The sequence below is a fragment of the Rana temporaria genome, chromosome 2 (assembly GCF_905171775.1).
Source record: "Rana temporaria chromosome 2, aRanTem1.1, whole genome shotgun sequence".
Taxonomy (NCBI): Eukaryota; Metazoa; Chordata; class Amphibia; order Anura; family Ranidae; genus Rana; species Rana temporaria.
The window spans coordinates 96,682,781-96,702,965 of NC_053490.1; the positions used below are offsets into that span (position 1 = coordinate 96,682,781).

At 41.7% G+C, this 20,185-nt stretch overlaps 1 protein-coding gene across 2 annotated transcripts in view; it reads left to right on the forward strand.

Moving 5' to 3' along the window:
- ARHGAP20 (Rho GTPase activating protein 20) overlaps nt 1–20,185 on the forward strand; it is a 226,853-nt gene that overhangs the window by 170,078 nt on the left and 36,590 nt on the right. For both annotated transcript variants that reach the window (XM_040340561.1, XM_040340562.1), the window contains exons 7-8: nt 6,316–6,393; nt 10,048–10,114. In XM_040340561.1, the coding sequence (XP_040196495.1) occupies nt 6,316–6,393; nt 10,048–10,114 (145 nt within the window). The remainder of the gene's footprint in view (nt 1–6,315; nt 6,394–10,047; nt 10,115–20,185) is intronic.

Consider the following 20,185-nt stretch of genomic DNA (forward strand, 5'->3'; position numbering starts at 1 on the left):
AAGGTTAATGAGTTTCTGGACTCCGGACAGACCCTTGCATCTTTCATCCAGTGCCGCACTGACGTTTCTGGATTCTGAGTCATGGGGAAAGCAAAAGAATTGTCAAAGGATCTGCGGGAAAAAGTAGTTGAACTGTATAAAACAGAAAAGGGATATAAAAAGATATCCAAGGAATTAAGAATGCCAATCAGCAGTGTTCAAACTCTAATCAAGAAGTGGAAAATGAGTGGTTCTGTTGAAACCAAACCACGGTCAAGTAGACTGACTAAAATTTCAGCCACAACTGCCAGAAAAATTGTATGTGATGCAAAGAAAAACCCACAAATAACTTCAGGTGAAATACAGGACTCTCTGAAAACATGTGGTGTGGCTGTTTCAAGATGCACAAGATTACAATACGCCAAACAGCACAGAGACAAGCCTCAACCCTTCTGGCACAAAGTCATTTGGAGTGAGTGCTTTTTGGCCATAACCATAAATGCTACATTTGGAGAGGAGTCAACAAGGTGGTGTGGCTGTTTCAAGATGCACAATAAGGAGGCACTTGGGCTGCATGGTCGAGTCGCCAGAAGAAAGACATTACTACGCAAATGCCACAAAGTATCCTGCTTACAATATGCCAAACAGCACAGAGACAAGCCTCAAACCTTCTGGCACAAAGTCATTTGGAGTGATGAGACCAAAATTTTGCTTTTTGGCCACAACCATAAATGCTACATTTGGAGAGGAGTCAACAAGGTCTATGATAGAAGGTACACCATTCCTACTGTGAAACACGGAGGTGGATATCTGATGTTTTGGGCATGTGTGATCTACAAAGGTACAGGAAATTTGGTCAAAATTGAAGGCAAGGTGAATGCAGTACGTTATCAAAAAATACCGGAGGAACATTTGCATTAATCAGCCAGGAAGCTGCGCATGGGACGTACTTGGACAGTCCAACATGACAATGATCCAAAACACAAGGCCAAGTTGACCTGTCATTGGCTACAGAAGAATAAAGTGAAGGTTCTGGATTGGCCATCTCAGTCTCCTGACCTCAATATCATTGAGCCACTCTGGGGAGATCTCAAACGTGCAGTTCATGCAAAACAGCCCAAGAATTGACAGGAACTGGAGGCTTTTTGCCAAAAGGAATGGGCAGCTTTACCATCTGAAGATAAAGAGCCTTATCCACAAATATCACAAAAGCTGTCATTGATGTTAAAGGGGGCAATACATGGTATTAAGAACTGGGGTATGTAAACTTTGATCAGGGTCATTTGTGTAGTTTCTGTTTTCATTATGATGTAAACACAAAAGAGTAAACACAGTGGATTGATAATAAATGGCTTCAGCCAAACACTAACTATGACTAAAAGAAAAGTTTTTGTGTTATCATTCTCTGAAAAATGGGCAAAAAATCATAAATTCTGCCAGGGTATGTAAACGTATGAACACAACTGTATGTCCTAAAGATGAGTCCCAGGTATGGATATTTTATACATAGCTACATTGGTCCAGCTTTGACCAATGTAACTATGTACAGTATATGTAATTTGTGGCTGATGCACCTGGAAGCTGGAAATCACTGAAGTAAACCCCAGGCAAACAGTAAATATCTAAATGAAATGCATACAGTGTATAAGAGAGCAGGTAAAGGGGTTGTGAAGCTTGGTGTTTTTTCACCTTAATGCATTCTATGCATTTAGGTGAAAAAACACCTTGCACTCTCCGGCCCCCCGAGCCCCCGTTTTACTTACCTGAGCCCCGAATCTCCGTGGGCGTGATCCTGCATTGCTTTCCCACAGCTCTTCATTGGATAATTGATAGTAGCGCAGCCATTGGCTCCCGCTGCTGTCAATCAAATCAATGATGCAGCGTGTCGGGGGGCGGGGCCGAGTGATACACTTGGCGGCTACGGCCGCCGAGTGTATCACACAGGAGCGCGCCCGCAAGCTAACCCCCTTGGGAGAGCACTTCCCAGAGGGGGGGTTAGCTCTTGCGGAGAGGAGCCGAAACAGCTGCCGAGCCCAGAAGACAAGGATCGAGGCCACTCTGTGCAAAACTAACTACACAGTGGAGGTAAGTATGGTATGTTTGTTATTTAATAAAAAAAAAAAATTAAACCTTTACAACCCCTTTAACTTGCCAGAGGATATTTATGTCCATCCATTTCTAAGATTTACAAAGCTCCACCACACAGCTCATCTTAGTTTGGCAGGGTAGTAGACCTGATTTTTCTCTGCTGCAGTTAAATTACACTTAGGCCTCGTACACACGACCGAACATGTCCGCTGAAACTGGTCTGCGGACCAGTTTCCGCTGACATGTTCGGTCGTGTGTACGGCCGACCGGACAATTTTCCGCTGGAAGCCTGTTTGTCGGACATGTTCGGTCGTCTGTACGACTCACCGGACATGTCCGCTCGGCCGAAAGCCCTCGCATGCGTCAAAGTGATTCGACGCATGCGTGGAAGCATTGACCTTCCAGGGCGCGCACGTCGCCGCATCATAGTCGCGGCGACAGCGCGGCCACGTCACCGCATTCGCTGTCCGCGGGAAATTTGGTCTGATGGTGTGTACAGCCATCAGACCAAAATCCGCCAGCGGACATGTCCGATGAAAACAGTCCGCGGACCGTTTTCATCGGACATGTCCCGTCGTGTGTACAAGGCCTTAGAGGTCACAGCCATCTACCCCGAGCCTATGACTGGACAGTGAAAGGAGAAGCAGCAAAATGATTAGCTGACTTCTCTGCAGTCTTCATCTGTCAGCATACTTCTTGTTAGCCCAAAAAACTCAGCACACCTGATTGGCTTCTAGTCCTTCCCCTCCCCTCCCAGGCTCAGGTCTGTAGTACGGTGGATTGCAAAAGGCAGATACCCACTCAAATCCAGGTACTTGCACTGCTTGTACAGTAAAAAAAATACATAAAAAAAAAGAAAGAAATGACAAATGCAGTGCCTGGAGTTCAGTTTTATTTGGTTCTACTTTACGCCACACATAAAAATAACCCTAATGGGGAATCGTCAGACAGCTGCATTTGCACCTCGTTATTTACTTGATGACGGGTGAAGTGTCAGATGACAGCAATCCATTAGCATGGGCTCATCTTAAGCATGTCTTGGTTAGTATCTTAGACATGCAGAACGCCCAGAAGTGACCGCAATTATTTCAAAACCGACAAAATGTGGCATATAACCTAATGTTTTCCTGGTGCCAGATTCGGATCATATGTCCTCGACGAGTCAATCAAACGCAAGGACCTTAGGGGAAACGACTGTATCTCCACAGCATGTTTACTTTGTAATCTACCCCAATGTTCCACAGTTCTATTGTCATTTATTTCAAGTGCTGTGCGCCCCAGGCTTTAGGCTCCGCTGCGTTTTCATCTGCTGCTGCAGATGAACTTTAGTAAACTTTCTTCTGTTTTATTTAGTGAAGTTTTCTATTAAGTGCATAAAGCAAACCTGCCGCTAAACGTAAAAGTTTTACTGATGTCGTTTCCCAAGAGCTGACCCGTAAAGTGCCTACTATGGATAGGCAAATTTCCTTTTTTATTTTCTCTGAAATGTCTGCTAATAAGCATGAATATTTTGGCAAAATGCATGGAGTTAATTGGCAAGACAAAATTATGTTGATTTTGATGTTTTTTAAAGGCAATCTATAATAAAATAAAAGGCGGCTGCCCTTACTGACCATTACTTTTAAAAATATTGATTGCCTGGCTATATTGCCGATCCATTGGGCTTAATGATTCCTACATCACTGGCCAGCAATAAGTGTCCGAAAAAATTACACTTTTTTTTATTTACTATTATTTGATTAAAGCAGAGAGATCTAAACATGTTAGAGCCTGAGGGGGTGGTTTTCAGGTGGGGACTGCTGTTGTCATTGCTTTTTTAAATAACCTTGTATAGAAGTGATGTCATGTGTGTGGGGTCTCTTTATTTTCCCCAGTGTTTTTGGAGCGAGGATGGCTCCATGTACCCCCAGTACTCAACGTTCAGGTGGCAACAGGAAAGTTTAGCTTAACTGGAGGAGGAAGCTTTCTCTTGTCCAAACAAGAATTTAAATACAAAGATTACTAAAATAAATAAACTACCTTCAATACACACCAAAATCACCCCCTTTTATAGGCGTGCGCACAGGGTATGCCAGGTATGCCCACCCTAATCACTCTGTGCGGTGAAGATTCCCCCTGCTGCTAATGCCCTGGTCTGTTTAGTCCCGTGATATATCACCAAAACCCCCCAATGGGGCTCGTAAAAAAAATGGTAAAAAAAATAAATAATAATAATATTGTAAAAAAAAAAAAATGATAAAAATAAAAAACTACTGACACCAAACTCTGCCCTACTGACTGACGTCATCCACCGTCCTACTGATACCGTCCACACATAAATGTGTTCAAGCTTCGGGGTGCATACCCTAATGCAATAGGCTGCACACACCTATGCTCACTTTAAAGTAATATATAAAAAATATATAAAAAATAAAAAATTCAAGCACCTTCAACTAAGTAGCTGAATGAACAGTATTTGCTCAGAAATCTGTTGTTTTGCAGTCAAATTCATTTTGCGTAAACCATTCCAATTAATTATAATTCTTTCTTTTTTTTTTTGTCAATACATTTTTATTGGGTTTATCAATTTACAACACTTGAGATAGTTGCATTCAATATACAACAAATATTAGTATAATCACCTTGTACAGGCAAACATTTAACAGAAAAAGAATACGGTACTTGGCGACCTAGGCCAGCCTACCCCAATTGGGTACAAACTGTAGGACTGGGAGGTCACCAAGATGATCAGAGGTACACCTATACAGCTAAAGTAAATACAAATAAAGGAGGGGGGGGGAGGGATGGAGAAAACTGAAATAAAAGCTGCCGTTAGTCATTTTCTATACCAAAGATTCAGTATTTTATACTGTTATTCTTCAGACTATAGGAAAATTATTAAAGTAAGGAATCTTTTAAATATTTGGAAGCTTTCGGGTGGGTTAACAACATTATCCATTTTCTACGATAGGGGATTATAGAATCATTCTTATGGGCTAATAATAGTTCTAATTGAGCTTGGGTGTTTAATCTGGTGATGACCATTGGTAGGTTTGGGGTGTCTGCGGATTTTAATTCTAATTCTTATTATTATTTTTAAGCGTAAGCAGACTATTCTGCAAAAAAAAGACCTTGAATTTGTTCTATTTTTGTTCCAATTTGAATGAGTATTCACTGAAATGCCACAAATGGCACAACATTTTTCAAACTTAATACAAGGCAAATAAATGTATAAACATGGACTTTAAAAGCCAACATTACATTAAGAATTCAGACAAACGTATATAAATTAAAGTGCTTTTTCGAGTAGGAAAGTTTTTCAAGTAGGAAACAGGTTAGTAACTTATAATTTTTCTGTCTGTTTGTCTCTCTTTGAGAAGATTTCCATTCACATCTTGTCATGCCGGAGACACAACGGGAAGGTAAATCTCTCCAAAGTGAGGGGAATTTCTCCCATAAACAGATATCATCAGAACAGGTGTCCCCATTGGAAGGTTTTCACACATTTCCTGTTGCAGTGACGTCCAGTGACCACTTATAAATGTTGGCTATTTCATCACTTTTTGTGCCAATGACAAAGACCACAAGGACAATTAAATAGAATAAATCTTCCAAAGGGGGGGAACAAGAAAACCTGACATGCATTGTAATACATACATACTCTACACACATTTAAGGGGTTGTAAAGGGGTTTTTTTTGTTTTTTTTTCTAAATAGGTTACTTTAAGCTAGTGCATTGTTGGTTCACTTACCTTTTTCTTTGATTTCCCTTCTAAATGGTTTTTTTCTTTGTTTACTTTGTCTGAATTTCTCACTTCCTGTTTCTCCTCAGTAAGCTGTTCTGGCTGACTAACCCCCAGCCAGATCATGGGGGCAAGTTTACTGAGGATAAACAGGAAGTGAGAAATGCAGACAAAGAAAAAAAAAACATTTAGAAGGGAAATCGAAGGAAAAGGTAAGTGAACCAACAATGCACTAGCTTAAAGGAACCTATATAGAAAATAAAAAAACAAACCTTTATAACCCCTTTAATACATGCACATCATCAGTTACAAAAAAACAAATCCAAAGAAAAGTATTGAAAAGGGTAACCATCGTTTGTGTGAGTTTTGGGTTCTGTGTTGCTCTTTAATCACAGGGAAGGTTTTCAGAAGTGCTAGCTTTTCGGATTTTCTGAAATTAACTGATTCTTATTCTTAGACATGATCCAACATGATTAAATATAATTACCTATATTTGAAATGTTAACGTTACTTTTTTTTTCTATAGTCAAAAACACTGACTGTTACCAATGAAGACACAGTGGCTGATATCATTAAAATGGCTTTACAGCAGTTTGGTGTAGAGGTAAGTGATTGTCTGATGCCGTTACAACAGAAGAAATGCATGTGTTTAAAGCACATGTAATCCCAACTGAATGGACTTTAGTTTGCTAAAGCAAAAACCTTCCTAAAACCGGCTACATGCATTGAAATTTAGACAGTTCAGCAGGGAGTGGCCAAATTTCGATCCATGTATGCGCAAGCTGATTGAACCCAAGTCTATCTATGGATTGACTTGGATACAACCAGCCTGTGAGATTTTTCTACATACCAATCACTGCCAGCGGCTATAGCCGCTAGAAGTAACCATTGTATTCTGCCAGCTAGAGGGCTCCCTGCCCCCCCTTTTGGCAGAATACAATAGTGATGCGTGAGGCATTCCCCCATCAATACTAAATGTGTTGATGGGGGAATTAAGTGATTTTCTTTCGTTCCACTCGTGGAAAGGAAAGAACTTTGAAACCTCTATTTTTAACACAAAATTTTAGACAGTGACAGTGTACGGGGAAATCGTTTTGTTTGTGCTTTATTTTGCCCTAAATCTATGTTTGACATCATTCCTCATTGTATACAGATTATTTAGCAAATAATTTTGTTTTGCAAAGTACCAGTAACAGTATAACCTTAACAGTTAACAGCACTTCCTGTTGCAGGCTGACAACACTAAACTTTTGTCTCGCAATAAGCGGCAGCGTAGTCAGATTTTATACTTAACTGCTCTGTGCAGTGGTTTTGCACAGAGCAGATCCTCCTCTTCTTGGGTCCCTTGCCGGCACTCCTGGCTCCTCCGGCCCCAGAGCAAGCAGGTCCGCTCCGGAGCCGCGGCTCTTTGTCCATTCACTCATGGAGCCACGGTTTGGCCCTGCCCCTTCATCTCCTGATTGGCTCACTGTCTGTGATTGACAGCAGCAGGAGCCAGTGGCTCCAACTGCTGCCAAAAAACAATCAGGAGTGCAAGTTCCCGGAGAGTAAAGGCTCTCATGGACATCGCTGGATCAAGAGGGGGCTCAACTAAGTATTAGGGGGGCGGGATGCTGCACACAGAAGGTTTTTTACCTTCATGCATAGAATACATGAAGGTAAAAAACCTTGACAGCCACTTTAAGTTAAGTGTTGGGCTGCGTATTAGGTCTGTGCATGCCTCCTGAAGCACTGTATTTTGATTAGTGACAGTCAATATTTTGGACTGTAGAAAAGAAAGTAAAGTTAATATTTCAAATTTAGGTAATCATAAATAATTTTGTGGAAAGAATTTTTTTAAATCTGTTGATTTCACCAAAACATTCAAGCTGCCGTATGGCTCAGTACGCTAAATCACACCCGTTGCTGGCAGGGATAAGAACAACTTGCCCAATAACTGTCATAGTATAGACAATGGCCAGGGGCAGTGCTGTATTTAAATTGGTAATTCTGTTTTCTCAGTAACACTACATCCTATATGTTTAAACCAAGGCTAAGGAGGCAAAGTATTCCACAATACTCACAATTAAATCGTTTTAGATTTCCCAGTTTCCCGGTATTTGCCAGAGCTGACAAATGGCTAGTCCAGTGCTGCTTTTAAATGTAGTTGTTCTACAAATAAATTCATAATTTAGTCCCCCTGCATAGGGGACCATCCAGCTGCAGTGCATTCCAGAACCTCATCCCTTAATGCACAGTGCCATAAATGTTGGTACTACTGTGCACAGCATTCAGCCCCGTTCACTGACAGCCTTCCATAGACATTGACAGGCTGCCTGGACACTGCACCTATCCCTCCCAGGCACACTAAAGTACCAGGAGGGCCACACTGTAGCTGGACAGCCCTGTGTGCAAAGGGCCTAAGACCTCATTCACACTGGCACTACCAAACCTGCATTTATATGCATCTAAAGAAAAATATAGTTTTGTGGGTCTAGGATCTGATTAAAAAATGAAACGTGACTAAACACACCTAAATTTGGCTCAGCCCAGGTTCACGCTGGGTACGATTTGGTACGATTTAAGATGCGATTTCACATGTCAAATCGCATCTCAAATCGGCGGCATTTGCCGGCAATTGTCGGCAATGGCACCATCCTAATCGGTGCGACGCCGCATCTGCGGCGCTGCACCGATTTCAAAAAGTTGTTCCTGTACTACTTTTTGCGATTTCGGGGCCACGATTTACATTGAACCCTTCACAGATGTCTCTTAAATCGCGGCCAAAATCACGGCAAAACCGCAGCCGCAAAATCGCGGTAAAATCGAGATTTTACCGCGATTTTGAATTCACAGCAGTGTGAACCTAGCCTAAACCTGCTTTAGAGCAGGGGCTTTTAAATGCAGGAAAAAGTGATCTGGGATGCAAAAAAAAAAATTGTTTGTTTGACTTCTTCTGTCTTTAGAACATTAAAGTGCCAGTGTGAATGAGGCCTAAGGCCAGGTAGCGTGAGCTCTGCAATGCATTATCTCAAGTTCCAGCACCTACCACAGTGGCGTGTCACTATGAGAGTGTAGGATGACAATTTCCTTTGCCGTCCATCTTCTGGGCTAATAGAATCATCTCACTTTCCCAACTCTCAGCAGGTTGTCCAATTCTTTCATAATTGCTGTTCCGTTCTGATTTAAATCAAAATTCCATTTTTACATAATATCACAATATCCTTCCAACATGATGTAATCTGCAGCAGGGATTATATGTGAAAACTGTGCTAGAGATAATCAATTTCACCTCTGGAAGATTGTTTTCATAACTGTGCGGGGATTACTCGCTTGCAAAGTCACCAACGGATGGAGGGATCACCACGAATATAATATGTAATTTAAGCTGTACATTGCATGACCGGTTTATAACAGGAAAGGAATCATTCCAAATATAAAATTTCTTGAAGCCAGTCATACATGGATTGAAGTTCAGCCAGTTCAGCAAGGACCAGACAAATTTCGAACCATGTATGGGCAGGGAGGTTGTACAGAAGTCGATCTACCGATCAAGTTCTGTACAACCACCCTGTCCGATTTTCCCTGCTCGATCAGCGCCACAGGCTGTAGCCTGCAATGTTGATCAGTGTAAACTAATGGTGGGAAAGTCTCCCCGCCATCAAAATACAATCACTCAGCAGGAAGATTCCCCCATCCATCTCGCTTATGCAGATAGGGAAATTAGGTCAGTTGTTTTGTTCAACCCACTGGTTGAACAAAAAAAGAATGGACTCATCTATGGGCTGGCTGACTCTATGTTTGGTAAGCCAGTGCAAGAAGCAGTGATGGCATGGAGCCTTGAGTTTTATGCACTGATTTTTTTTATACAATAGTGGGTAAATGAGTGTGCAGCGTTTGCGTTAATAATTTATTTTTCCAGAGTCAAGGAGGATTTGTATATGGTGTAATAACCTTTGGAATTGTCTTTTAAGGCCTCATTCTCATGGGATTTAAATCACTGGTTGGGCAAAAATACAGCACATTCCTGGGGCTGGATTCACCAGTGAATGTGGATAGTTGTGGCCACTCAGCCGGTACAAAGCAATGAAAAGCTGACAGCAATTGCAGCTATGTGTGGGTGTTTGGGTGGTAATCACACATAGAGTGATTACCTGTGGTTCGGGAAAGATGAGCTCTCCTGGATTTAAAAAAAATAGAAAAATTCTTTTGATAGGGTAAATTAGGATGTGTGACTATTAAACTTTCCTCAGTTCATCCTCTGTTGTGTTCTCCACAGGGCTCAGATACAGATTACCAGCTGTGGGTCACCTCGGGCAAAGATGATGCTCCTTATCCTCTTATTGGTACGTACAAGGAATGTCATCTTCAGCTTAAGTGTTTAAATGGAGCCTGTCACACAGTCACACAGATATGACAAGAATGTATGAATAGCTGACCTCTGCAATCATTGCACAACAGATAGATGCTATTGTTGCAATCTATTGATTTACACATCAAATTAATTTCAGGTTTCACTAAATTATGAGTTATAGGATGCCCATCAATGACATATTTAGAGGATGCCAAACCTTCACAGTGATCATTCATTGTTCTATATATTAATCTATTGATAGATTCATTATCTAGTTTACACTATAGTTAGTTGCACTAGTAAGCATTAGGTCTGAAAAGGTTATCATGTACCTGACAATAGGAAAATGTTAGATGTGTCTGAGACATTAGTTTATGTTCAAACTCTTCAGTTTTTTAAGGATTTTCTTCAAGGGTCAGCTCCTACAAAACTGGTTGTTCAGTTTTTAATGGATGATGTAGAGTTACACTCTATGGCCAGAAGTTTCTGGGTATCTGACCATAATACTGTATATGAGCTTGGTGGACATATTATTCCAATACTATGGGTAGCATTACATTAGAGTTGTGGCCCTTGTGTGACTACAACAGCCTCAACATTTCTGAGAGGGCTTTCCTCAAGATTTGGAAGTATGTAGTTAGGTATTTCTGCTCATTGAGCCAAAAAGAGCAATTGTGAGGTCAGGTACTGATATTGGACAAGAAGACATGGCTCACAATTGGCATTCCAGTTTATCCCAGAGATGTTTAATAGGGGTGAGGTCAGAGATCAATGCAAGCTACTCCAATTCCTCCTAACCAAATTCATCAAGCCATGTCTTTATGGACCTGGCCTTCAGCATAGGGGCACAGCCATACTGGAACAGAAAAGAGTCACACAATCCTCTAAAATGTCTTTGTATGCTAAACTGTGCCCTACATTGGAAACACGTGAACTTGGAAAAGTGTCCACATGCTTTTGACCATATAGTCTATGTTAGAAATCAGTTTTTGGGAACTACAGTCTATACATCTGTTGGGAGCATTACAAAAGGAGTGTCAAAGTCCCTGTTGGATTATTAATTTACTTTTCATTATGGAGAGAGCAGAAATAGCAGTAACACCTTAAAGCTGGGTACACACTGTTCAAAAACTGACTGGTTCAGCAGGAAAGATTAGATGGCAGAGCTGCAGAATGCAGAAGGAGCAGCATCTTTAATGCTGGCTGTAGCTCCTCTACAGGTATGCCCATAAATTGGGCTTTAGCCTTGGGTGGTCCTTCACCACTAGAAGGTTTTCCCTTTGCTGTGACCATTTATTATTTATGCTTCAACAACTTGTTAATTAGGATAATCTTTTGATAATATTGCATTAAAGCCCTTCTCCAGGAAGTGAGCAACATATCTCCAATGGGAAATAATAATAGAAGCATTTTTTAATAGAGTGAAATACTGTAGTTCTGTAACCTCTGACAATTTTTATTGCTGTGATCTGACCCTGCACCCCCTGTCTCCTCCTGATTGGCTGAGACACAGAAGCGGCACCATTGGCTCCTGCAGCTGTCAATCAAAGTCAGTCAGCAAATCAAGGGAGAGAGGGGGCAGGGTCAGATCAGGCTCCGTGCCTGAATGGATAAACGGAGCTCGACTTGGGTGCTCCCATAGGAAGCTGCTGACTGTGGTGGCACTCGAAAGGAGGGAGGGGCCAGGAGCAGCAAAAAGGGAGGATCTGGGCTGCTCTGTGCAAAACCAAGTGCACAAAGGAGGTAAGTATAACATGTTTGTTATTTTAAAAAAAACACAAGACTTTACAATCATGTGCAAGTTTAGTCCTTCTCAAAGTCTGTATTTACATACTGTATAAAAACATAGAAACACCACTGCGCCCATGCACTCTGTGCTCAGGCTTTCTGATAGGTCACTCAAGCAACAAGCATGTGAAGGGCATAGGGGAACATGCGTTCTTTCCCCCATGACCCAAACGTCAAGATCCCGCAGACATGCTGTGTACTGTAGAAAAAAAAAAGCAGCGGCAATTTTAAAACAAAAAAACATTGGCACATGAAAAGTTCCTCGGCAGATGTATAAAGTTTCCAGGGCACTTGAAGCAAAACAGATTACATTAATCCAAATATAACAGATAAATATTGAAAATAACCCTTATGAAAATAAAATAAAAATTATGCCAGTAATAACAAATGAAAGCTAACGAGTGCGGAAATTGTTTCAGTGTATTCAGTAACTGTCAGCAATGATAGTGTATGCACCAAAAAGACATACCAAATACATGTGTCCATTACAAATAGCTAAGATCCAAAAGCGCAAATACAAATAAAGTTTTTCAGACCAGTTATTTTCCTACTCTCATTAGGCTTAAAATTAGCTGTATGTATACAGATATCGTCACACTAAAATCATGTGTTGTGTTTCAGATGGTCACTAGGGATCAGCCAAACTGGGAGATTTTGGTGAAATATTTTAATTTTCCAAATTGAATTGGTGTCAATAGGAAACAAAAACCTAAACTCTGACATGCAACATAACATTTTAGTAATCCTCAGTCTCTTCTGCTTTGAAAATGAATAGGAACATATATTTTTATTTGCTGTTCCATTTTTTTAGGCAGGTTTTTAACCTGCTTTCGCATCATGGCTTGGGGTAAAATGGCATTGCCTCTCCAACCTGCAGACTCCTGGGATATCATCGTCATACATCCCAGCAGTCTTCAGGGTTTTCTCTTTTGCTTGTGAGATTACGGCAACAGTGAAACAAGGGTGATTGGGGGGGGCAATTAAAAAAGACTGTTGAGCAACAGTTTTACTGTCCTGTTTACAGTACGCAGCGGACACCCTCCGCAACTTAAGGAAGGCAGCCGCACCGCTACCAACCTCCATTCAAAAAACACTACGGAAAGAACAACTACTAAGAATCTAGCGCCAACCAAACCCAAAAAACGAGAAGCCACTACAACACTTAGAATGCGCCCTGATCAACACAAGATCTGCAGTCAAGCACAGAAAGGAAATCCACGACTTCATCGTCCAACACAACACAGATTGCCTCTTTATAACAGAAAGTTGGCTTTCACCCGACTGTAATCCCATCCTAGCAGAATTGGTGCCCGAGAACTATCGCATCCTAACCGAGCATAGAACAGGACAAAGAGGAGGAGTGATCTACAAATCCCACCTCGCTCTCACCAAACCTACCCTACAGAACGCACTGCCCTTTATGGAAACACTCACCCTGCAACTTCAAGCTACACCCGAGGAAACCGTCCACATACTACTATGCTACAGACCACCCGGACCAAAGACGCATCTCCTCACACTCTTCACCGAATTCTTCTCTACATACACCCTGAAAACAAAAAACCTGCTGTTACTTGGGGATTTCAACCTCTGGGCTAATTCAACTCAGGATCCCATCGCTACCGCCTGCATCGACCAACTCGAAGAACGCGGTCTGCAGCAACTGATAAAGACTTCCATGCACACGTCCGGTCACACTTTGGACCTCATCTTCAAGCAAAACGTGAATATCAACAAATTGGACAACAGACCTTTACCATGGACAGACCACCACGCCATCAAATTTATATTAACCACCGATACCGTCCTTCAAAAACCTAAACCCCCTACAACTATACACTGGACAAGATCACAGAAGAAATTACACTCTGAGCTCTTCAAAACCACACTAGCGACAAAAATAGAAGTACCAAATCTGAACCACTCAACGTAACAAACACTCAACGCTCTAAACAAAGCGTTACTACAAACAGCAGACACAGTTGCTCCGAAACGCAGAGCTCTCAGCCGGAAAAATAACTCAGGCTGGTTCAACGACACCCTCACCCTACTGAAACAGGATCGCAGAAGTGCTGAAGGAGCCTGGAGGAGGAACCCATCAAAAGAAAACCTCACAAAGTACAAAACCCTCACCAAAAATTACCACAAAGCGATCTTTAAAGCCAAAAAAGACCATTTCGCAAACACCATCTCCAAAGCCCTAAACCGTCCACGGGAACTTTTTAAACTAGTCGCTAAGGCCATGAACCCCTCCAGCTTGCAAGTGAGACACAGGAATTCTGTAATGAACTATCTGACTTTTTTATCGACAAAATCGAAAAGATTCGGGCATCAGTTCAACAGAAAAAAACCACAAACTCCACCCAGATACAGCAAGAAGAAGCAATCAACACAAATAGTCTACTATCGACGAATTTCGAGCTGGTCCCAATTACCATCGACACCACAAAAAACATCATCAGAAGCCTCCGAGACAACACATCACCTAATGACATCATTCCTACAAAACTTTTGAAAGAATGCACTGACATCTTGGCACCCATCATAACGCACATCATAAACCAATCATTCAGGGAAGGGATTGTTCCGAACAACCTCAAGCAAGGCATAATAAAACCCCTCTTAAAGAAACCCAACCTCGACCCGAAAGACCCAAACCAGCGCAGACCGATAACAAGCCTCAACACGATCTCCAAGATCATGGAGAAAGCAGTAGTACAACAGCTTCAGCCCCACCTGGACAAGCACAAACTCCTAGATCCTCTACAATCAGGTTTTCGCCCAGGCCACGGCACAGAAACGGCTCTTCTTAAGATATGGGATGACGCCCTCGAAGCAGCAGATGACGGAGAATCCTGTCTCTTAGTGCTGCTGGACCTTAGTGCAGCCTTCGACACGGTAGACCACAACATACTGATCGCACGTCTCAAAGAAGTAGCAGGAGTCTCCAACGCGGCCCTACCGTGGTTCGCATCTTTCCTTGAAAATCGCACTCAGACCGTGAAACTTGGAGGGTTTACATCAGAAACATGGACCATTACATGCGGAGTCCCGCAAGGATCGCCCCTCTCACCTGTACTCTTCAACATCTACATCCGCCCGCTCCTCAAAATCATCAGCAAACAGGACCTGTGCTACCAGTCCTATGCGGACGACACACAGTTTTACCTTCGAATCACCAACAAAAAAGACCAATTTTATGAACTTGGAAAGTGCCTTACACTGACAATTGGATGACCGAAAGCTCCCTCAAACTTAACGGATCCAAAACAGAACTACTCACCCTTCACGCAAATAGGAAATCCATTTCTAGGACCACAGGGACACCACCCACCATCCTCGGACAAACCATCGCGTCAAGCAATAAAGCCAAAAGTCTCGGAGTCATCTTTGACTCTGACATGACGTTGGATGCACAAATAGGATCAGTTGTCAGCGGTTCTCGTAATCTGCTCCGAATGCTACGTAGACTCATCCCAGAAGAGGACACAGCAGTAGTGGTGGGAACAATCATCAACTCACGACTCGACTACGCAAATTCCCTCTATTTAGAACTACCAAAATACCAGATTTCACGTCTACAAGTCGTCCAGAACACGGCAGCCAGACTGGTAACAGGTAAAAAGCCGTGGGAATCAGTCTCCCCGGCATTGAGATCCCTCCACTGGCTGCCCGTACAGGATCGGGTGACATTCAAGACACTCTGCCTCACCCACAAATGTATACAGGGGAACGCTCCCCAATACTTAAGCGAGAAAATAAAACCCTACGTCACCAAGCGCGTTCTCCGGTCAACCGACCAAAACCTTCTCCAAATTCCTAAATCCCGCTACAAATCGAGGGGAGAATGTAGATTTTCGGTCCAAGGACCACGGCTCTGGAATGCTCTACCCTCTACCATCCGCTTGGAGGAAAACCATCAGGCCTTTAGGAAAAAACTAAAGACCCACCTCTCCTGAAGGACCGGCACGACTCTGGACGGGAAGCGCCTTGAGGCGATTTAGTTCGCATTTGTTGCGCTATACAAGTTACTCACTCACTCACTCACTCCTACGAACACCCACCTAAAGCCTACAATACAGCCAGAAGTTGCTGTTCACATGCCATAAGAATGATGCTTTGCGTTTCAGCCAAAGCAAACTTAACAAGTGCATGCTGAGTTGACATCACCTGTCATATTTGGCTATTCAAATCAATAGGACCTCATCGCAACCATGAGCCACATGCTTGGTTCACAGTTGCAGTGCATTAGTCCCATATAAAGGCAAAAAAAAAGCATCAGAAAAGAAATAGGCATTTAACCTCCCTGGCGGTATGATTCTGTCTGAAAAAACATGCTGAAAGCGGTACAATTATTTGCAAGGAAATTTGGTGTTTTATACTGTAGGCCTGTGATTTTTAGGAATAACTCACTTAAATCTGACCAAACAAGAGTCTAATAGGCATCTCGGGTATGACATTTTTTTAAAAACAAAATTTTAAATTATAATATAATAAATAATTATAAATAATTATAGCAAGTAATAATATAATTAAAATAAAAATTATTCAATAATGTAATCAACTCAAAATCACTGAAATTTGCTCAGTTGCAGAATTGTTGCTGTCATTTTTTTTTTTTTTTTATGACGAATTTCCTCGCAAATCGCTATCGCACAATTCTGCAAGTGATTATAATTTATTATCGCTGTTTTCTAGCTGATCTAAAACCATTTTTGACATAAAAAGACACTTTTGGTTGCTATGGACATTCTACAGTTTTCAGGCAGAAAAAAAGGTTTTTATTATATAAAATGACATGCATGACACTGGGCAGACCACTAGGGACAAGGGGGGTGTGTTTTTTTTACATACAGTACTGTAATCTATAAGATTACAGTATATTGTATGTATAGTGTTTGTTTACTTTTTTGAATTTGGCGCCGATCTCCGCTCCTGTGCGTCGTAACGTCGCAGGGAACGGAGATCGGCGGCACAGGAGGACGCTGTGTGAATCGAGCGAGGTCCCGCTCGCTCACACAGCGTGGTGACATCGCTGGATCCAGGAGAAGGCAAGCCAGCGCACGCTGCAGGCTCTGCATGTCTACCCCGAGCGTGACTCGGGGCTACCGATTTTGGTAGAAAAAATCAACCCCGAGTCACGCTCGGGGATACCGCCAGGGGGGTTAAGAGGCTTCCCTCCTGAGCACCTGACAAGTGGCTGCTTAGTAGCACTTTGAAGACCTATTCACCGCAGATAGCTTTCCAGAGAGTAGTCAAGTGTAAACTAAAGGCTGCAGAAATGAATGGACAGGTGAGTTTTAAATGAACATTCACATAGCTCACATATGTTCCTGATTCCAAGGAACTGTCCCTGATTTGGAACAAAGTCCCCCTGTCCCTCTTTCCTCTTCACTTGTCCCTCATTTTGGTCTGATCTACTGTATATAGTTGTATATAAAATTCACTTTTTATCTTTTGAGGTTTTACCTAAACTTTTTTTTAGAATAATTCTCCCTTAAGGGGTGTGGCAGGGATGTCTCCTATGTCTACATACTTTTCCTATTTGGTGTCCCTCTTAAACTTAACTTAAAAAATTGGGAAGTATGTGTGCATAGAAATATTTGATGCTTTTTCAAGATCAAGTTAAATTCTGCTATAAAGTGGTTTTGGTGGGTTTTAAAGGACCAATCCACAAATTCTTTAAAACATCTCCAGCCCTCCTTCCTAGTTGCCTAAACTAGCCTTAGCTGACCATCGCCCCCCCCCCCCCCCAAGGTTCTTCATCTTCCCCTTCGACAGGGATGGCCTACTATACTGTAAACATTGGGAAAAATCTAGTGCTGCCCGTGCCTTTAAGCTAACACCCAATAGACAAAGGAGGTAAGTATGCATATGGGCAGAAAAGGGTCAGCTTAGACTGACCACTGATTACTGCACTCATCCCCAGTTGTCACAGTCCTCACTGATTTCAGTGCAACAATAAACAGATATAACCCAGTGGTGTTCAGTACAACCTCATAGACAATAAAAGTTAAGTTAGCTCACATTTGGCTCTCTGATTCCTTCTGTGTTCGATTGTATTGTAACTGTACTCCATTTTTTACTTTGGTGATGGGTGTCACACAACTGGGTGTTTGATCATCATTTCAACATGGGTTTTGCAATGGACTTTACACATAGAATTTAGTCCCATGTGATTTTTGCAGAAATCTGCACCCTTTTTATATATTGCACTGATATTTACAGTCAGGTCCATAAATATTGGGACATCAACACAATTATAATCTTTTTGGCTCTATACACCACCACAATGCATTTGAAATTAAACAAACAATATGTGCTTTAACTGCAGACCTTCAGATTTAATTTGAGGGTATTTACATCCAAATCATGTGAACGGTGTAGGAATTAAAACAGATTGTATTTGTGCCTCCCACTTTTTAAGGGACCAAAAGTAATGGGACAATTGGCTGCTCAGCTGTTTCATGGACAGGTGTGTGTTATTCCCTCATTATCCTGTTTACAAGGAGCAGATAAAAGGTCCAGAGTCCATTTCAAGTGTACTATTTGCATTTGGAATCTGTTGCTGTCAACTCTCAATATGAGATCCAAAGAGCTGTCACTATCAGTGAAGCAAGCCATTATTTGGCTGGAAAAAAAAAAACAACCCCACCAGAGAGATAGCAACAACATTAGGTGTGGCCAAATCAACTGTTTGGAATATCCTTAAAAGAAAAGAACGCACCGTTGAGCTCAGCAACACCAAAAGACCCGGAAGACCACAGAAAACAACTGTGGTGCATGACCGAAGAATTATTTCCCTGGTGAAGAAAACACCCTTCACAACAGTTGGCCAGATCAAGAACACTCTCCAGGAGGTAGGTGTATGTGTGTCAAAGTCAACAATCAAGAGAAGACTTCACCAGAGTGAATACAGAGTCTTCACCACAAGATGTAAACCATTGGTGAGCCTCAAAAACAGGAAGGCCAGATTAGAGTTTGCCAAATAACATCTAAAAAAACCTTCACAGTTCTGGAACAACATCCTATGGACAGCTGAGACCAAAATCAACTTGTACCAGAGTGATGGAAAGAGAAGAGTATGGAGAAGGAAAGGAACTGCTCATGATCCAAAGCATACCACCTCATCAGTGAAGCATGGTGGTGGTAGTGTCATGGCGTGGGAATGTATGGCTGCCAATGGAGCTGGTTCTCTTGTATTTATTGATGATGTAACTGCTGACAAAAGCAGCAGGATGAATTCTGAAGTGTTTCGGGCAATTTTATTATCTGCTCATATTCAGCCAAATGCTTCAGAACTCATTGGACAGCGCTTAACAGTGCAGATGGACAATAACCCAAAACATACTGCGAAAGCAACCAAAGAGTTTTGTCCTGAATCCGATTTGAGAATGCATTTCACTTGCTGAAGACAAAACTGAAGGTAAAATGCCCCAAGAACAAGCAGGAACTGAAGACAGTTACAGTAGAGGCCTGGTAGAGCATCACCAGGGATGAAACCTGGCGTCTGGTGATGTCTATGCGTTCCAGACTTCAGGCTGTAATTGACTGCAAAGGATTTGCAACCAAGTATTAACAAGTGAAAGTTTGAGTTATGATTGTTAATTGGTCCCATTACTTTTGGTCCCTTAAAAAGTGGGAGGCACATATACATGTTGTAATTCCTACACTGTTCACCTGATTTGGATGTAAAAACCTTAAAGGGTTTGTAAAGCATTTATTTTTTATCTTAATAGCTTCCTTTACCTTAATGCAGTGCTGTTTTCATGTCCTCATTGTTCGTTTTTGCTCTCAAGTTGCTGTAATTCTTCTCTGATCTCCACACTTCCTGGTTGTCTGTTTCCTGATAACCACAGTACTGGGAGCTTTCTCTCTGTGGTCACTAACTTCAAGGAGGTGTGATTACTGTGTGTCTAAAACCCCACAGCACCAATCAGTTTCGTTTTCCAAACCATCACTGCCCTGTATTGGCTCTGTGGCTCTGTACAGCAGAGAGGCAGGAAACAACATGCAAAAACAAAACTAGAAACTACAGGTACATTATATGATTGATTTTTATCTATTTTTAATCGTTTTTAAAAGGAATCAGTTAACTATTATGTCTCTATACCCTGTAAACAGTCATTTCAGCAAAAACAAATTTTTATTTACAACTCCTTTAAATTAAAGCTGAAAGTCTGCAGTTAAAGCACATCTTGTTCGTTTCATTTCAAATCCATTGTGGTGGTGTATAGAGCCAAAAAGATTAGAATTGTGTCGATGTCCCAATATT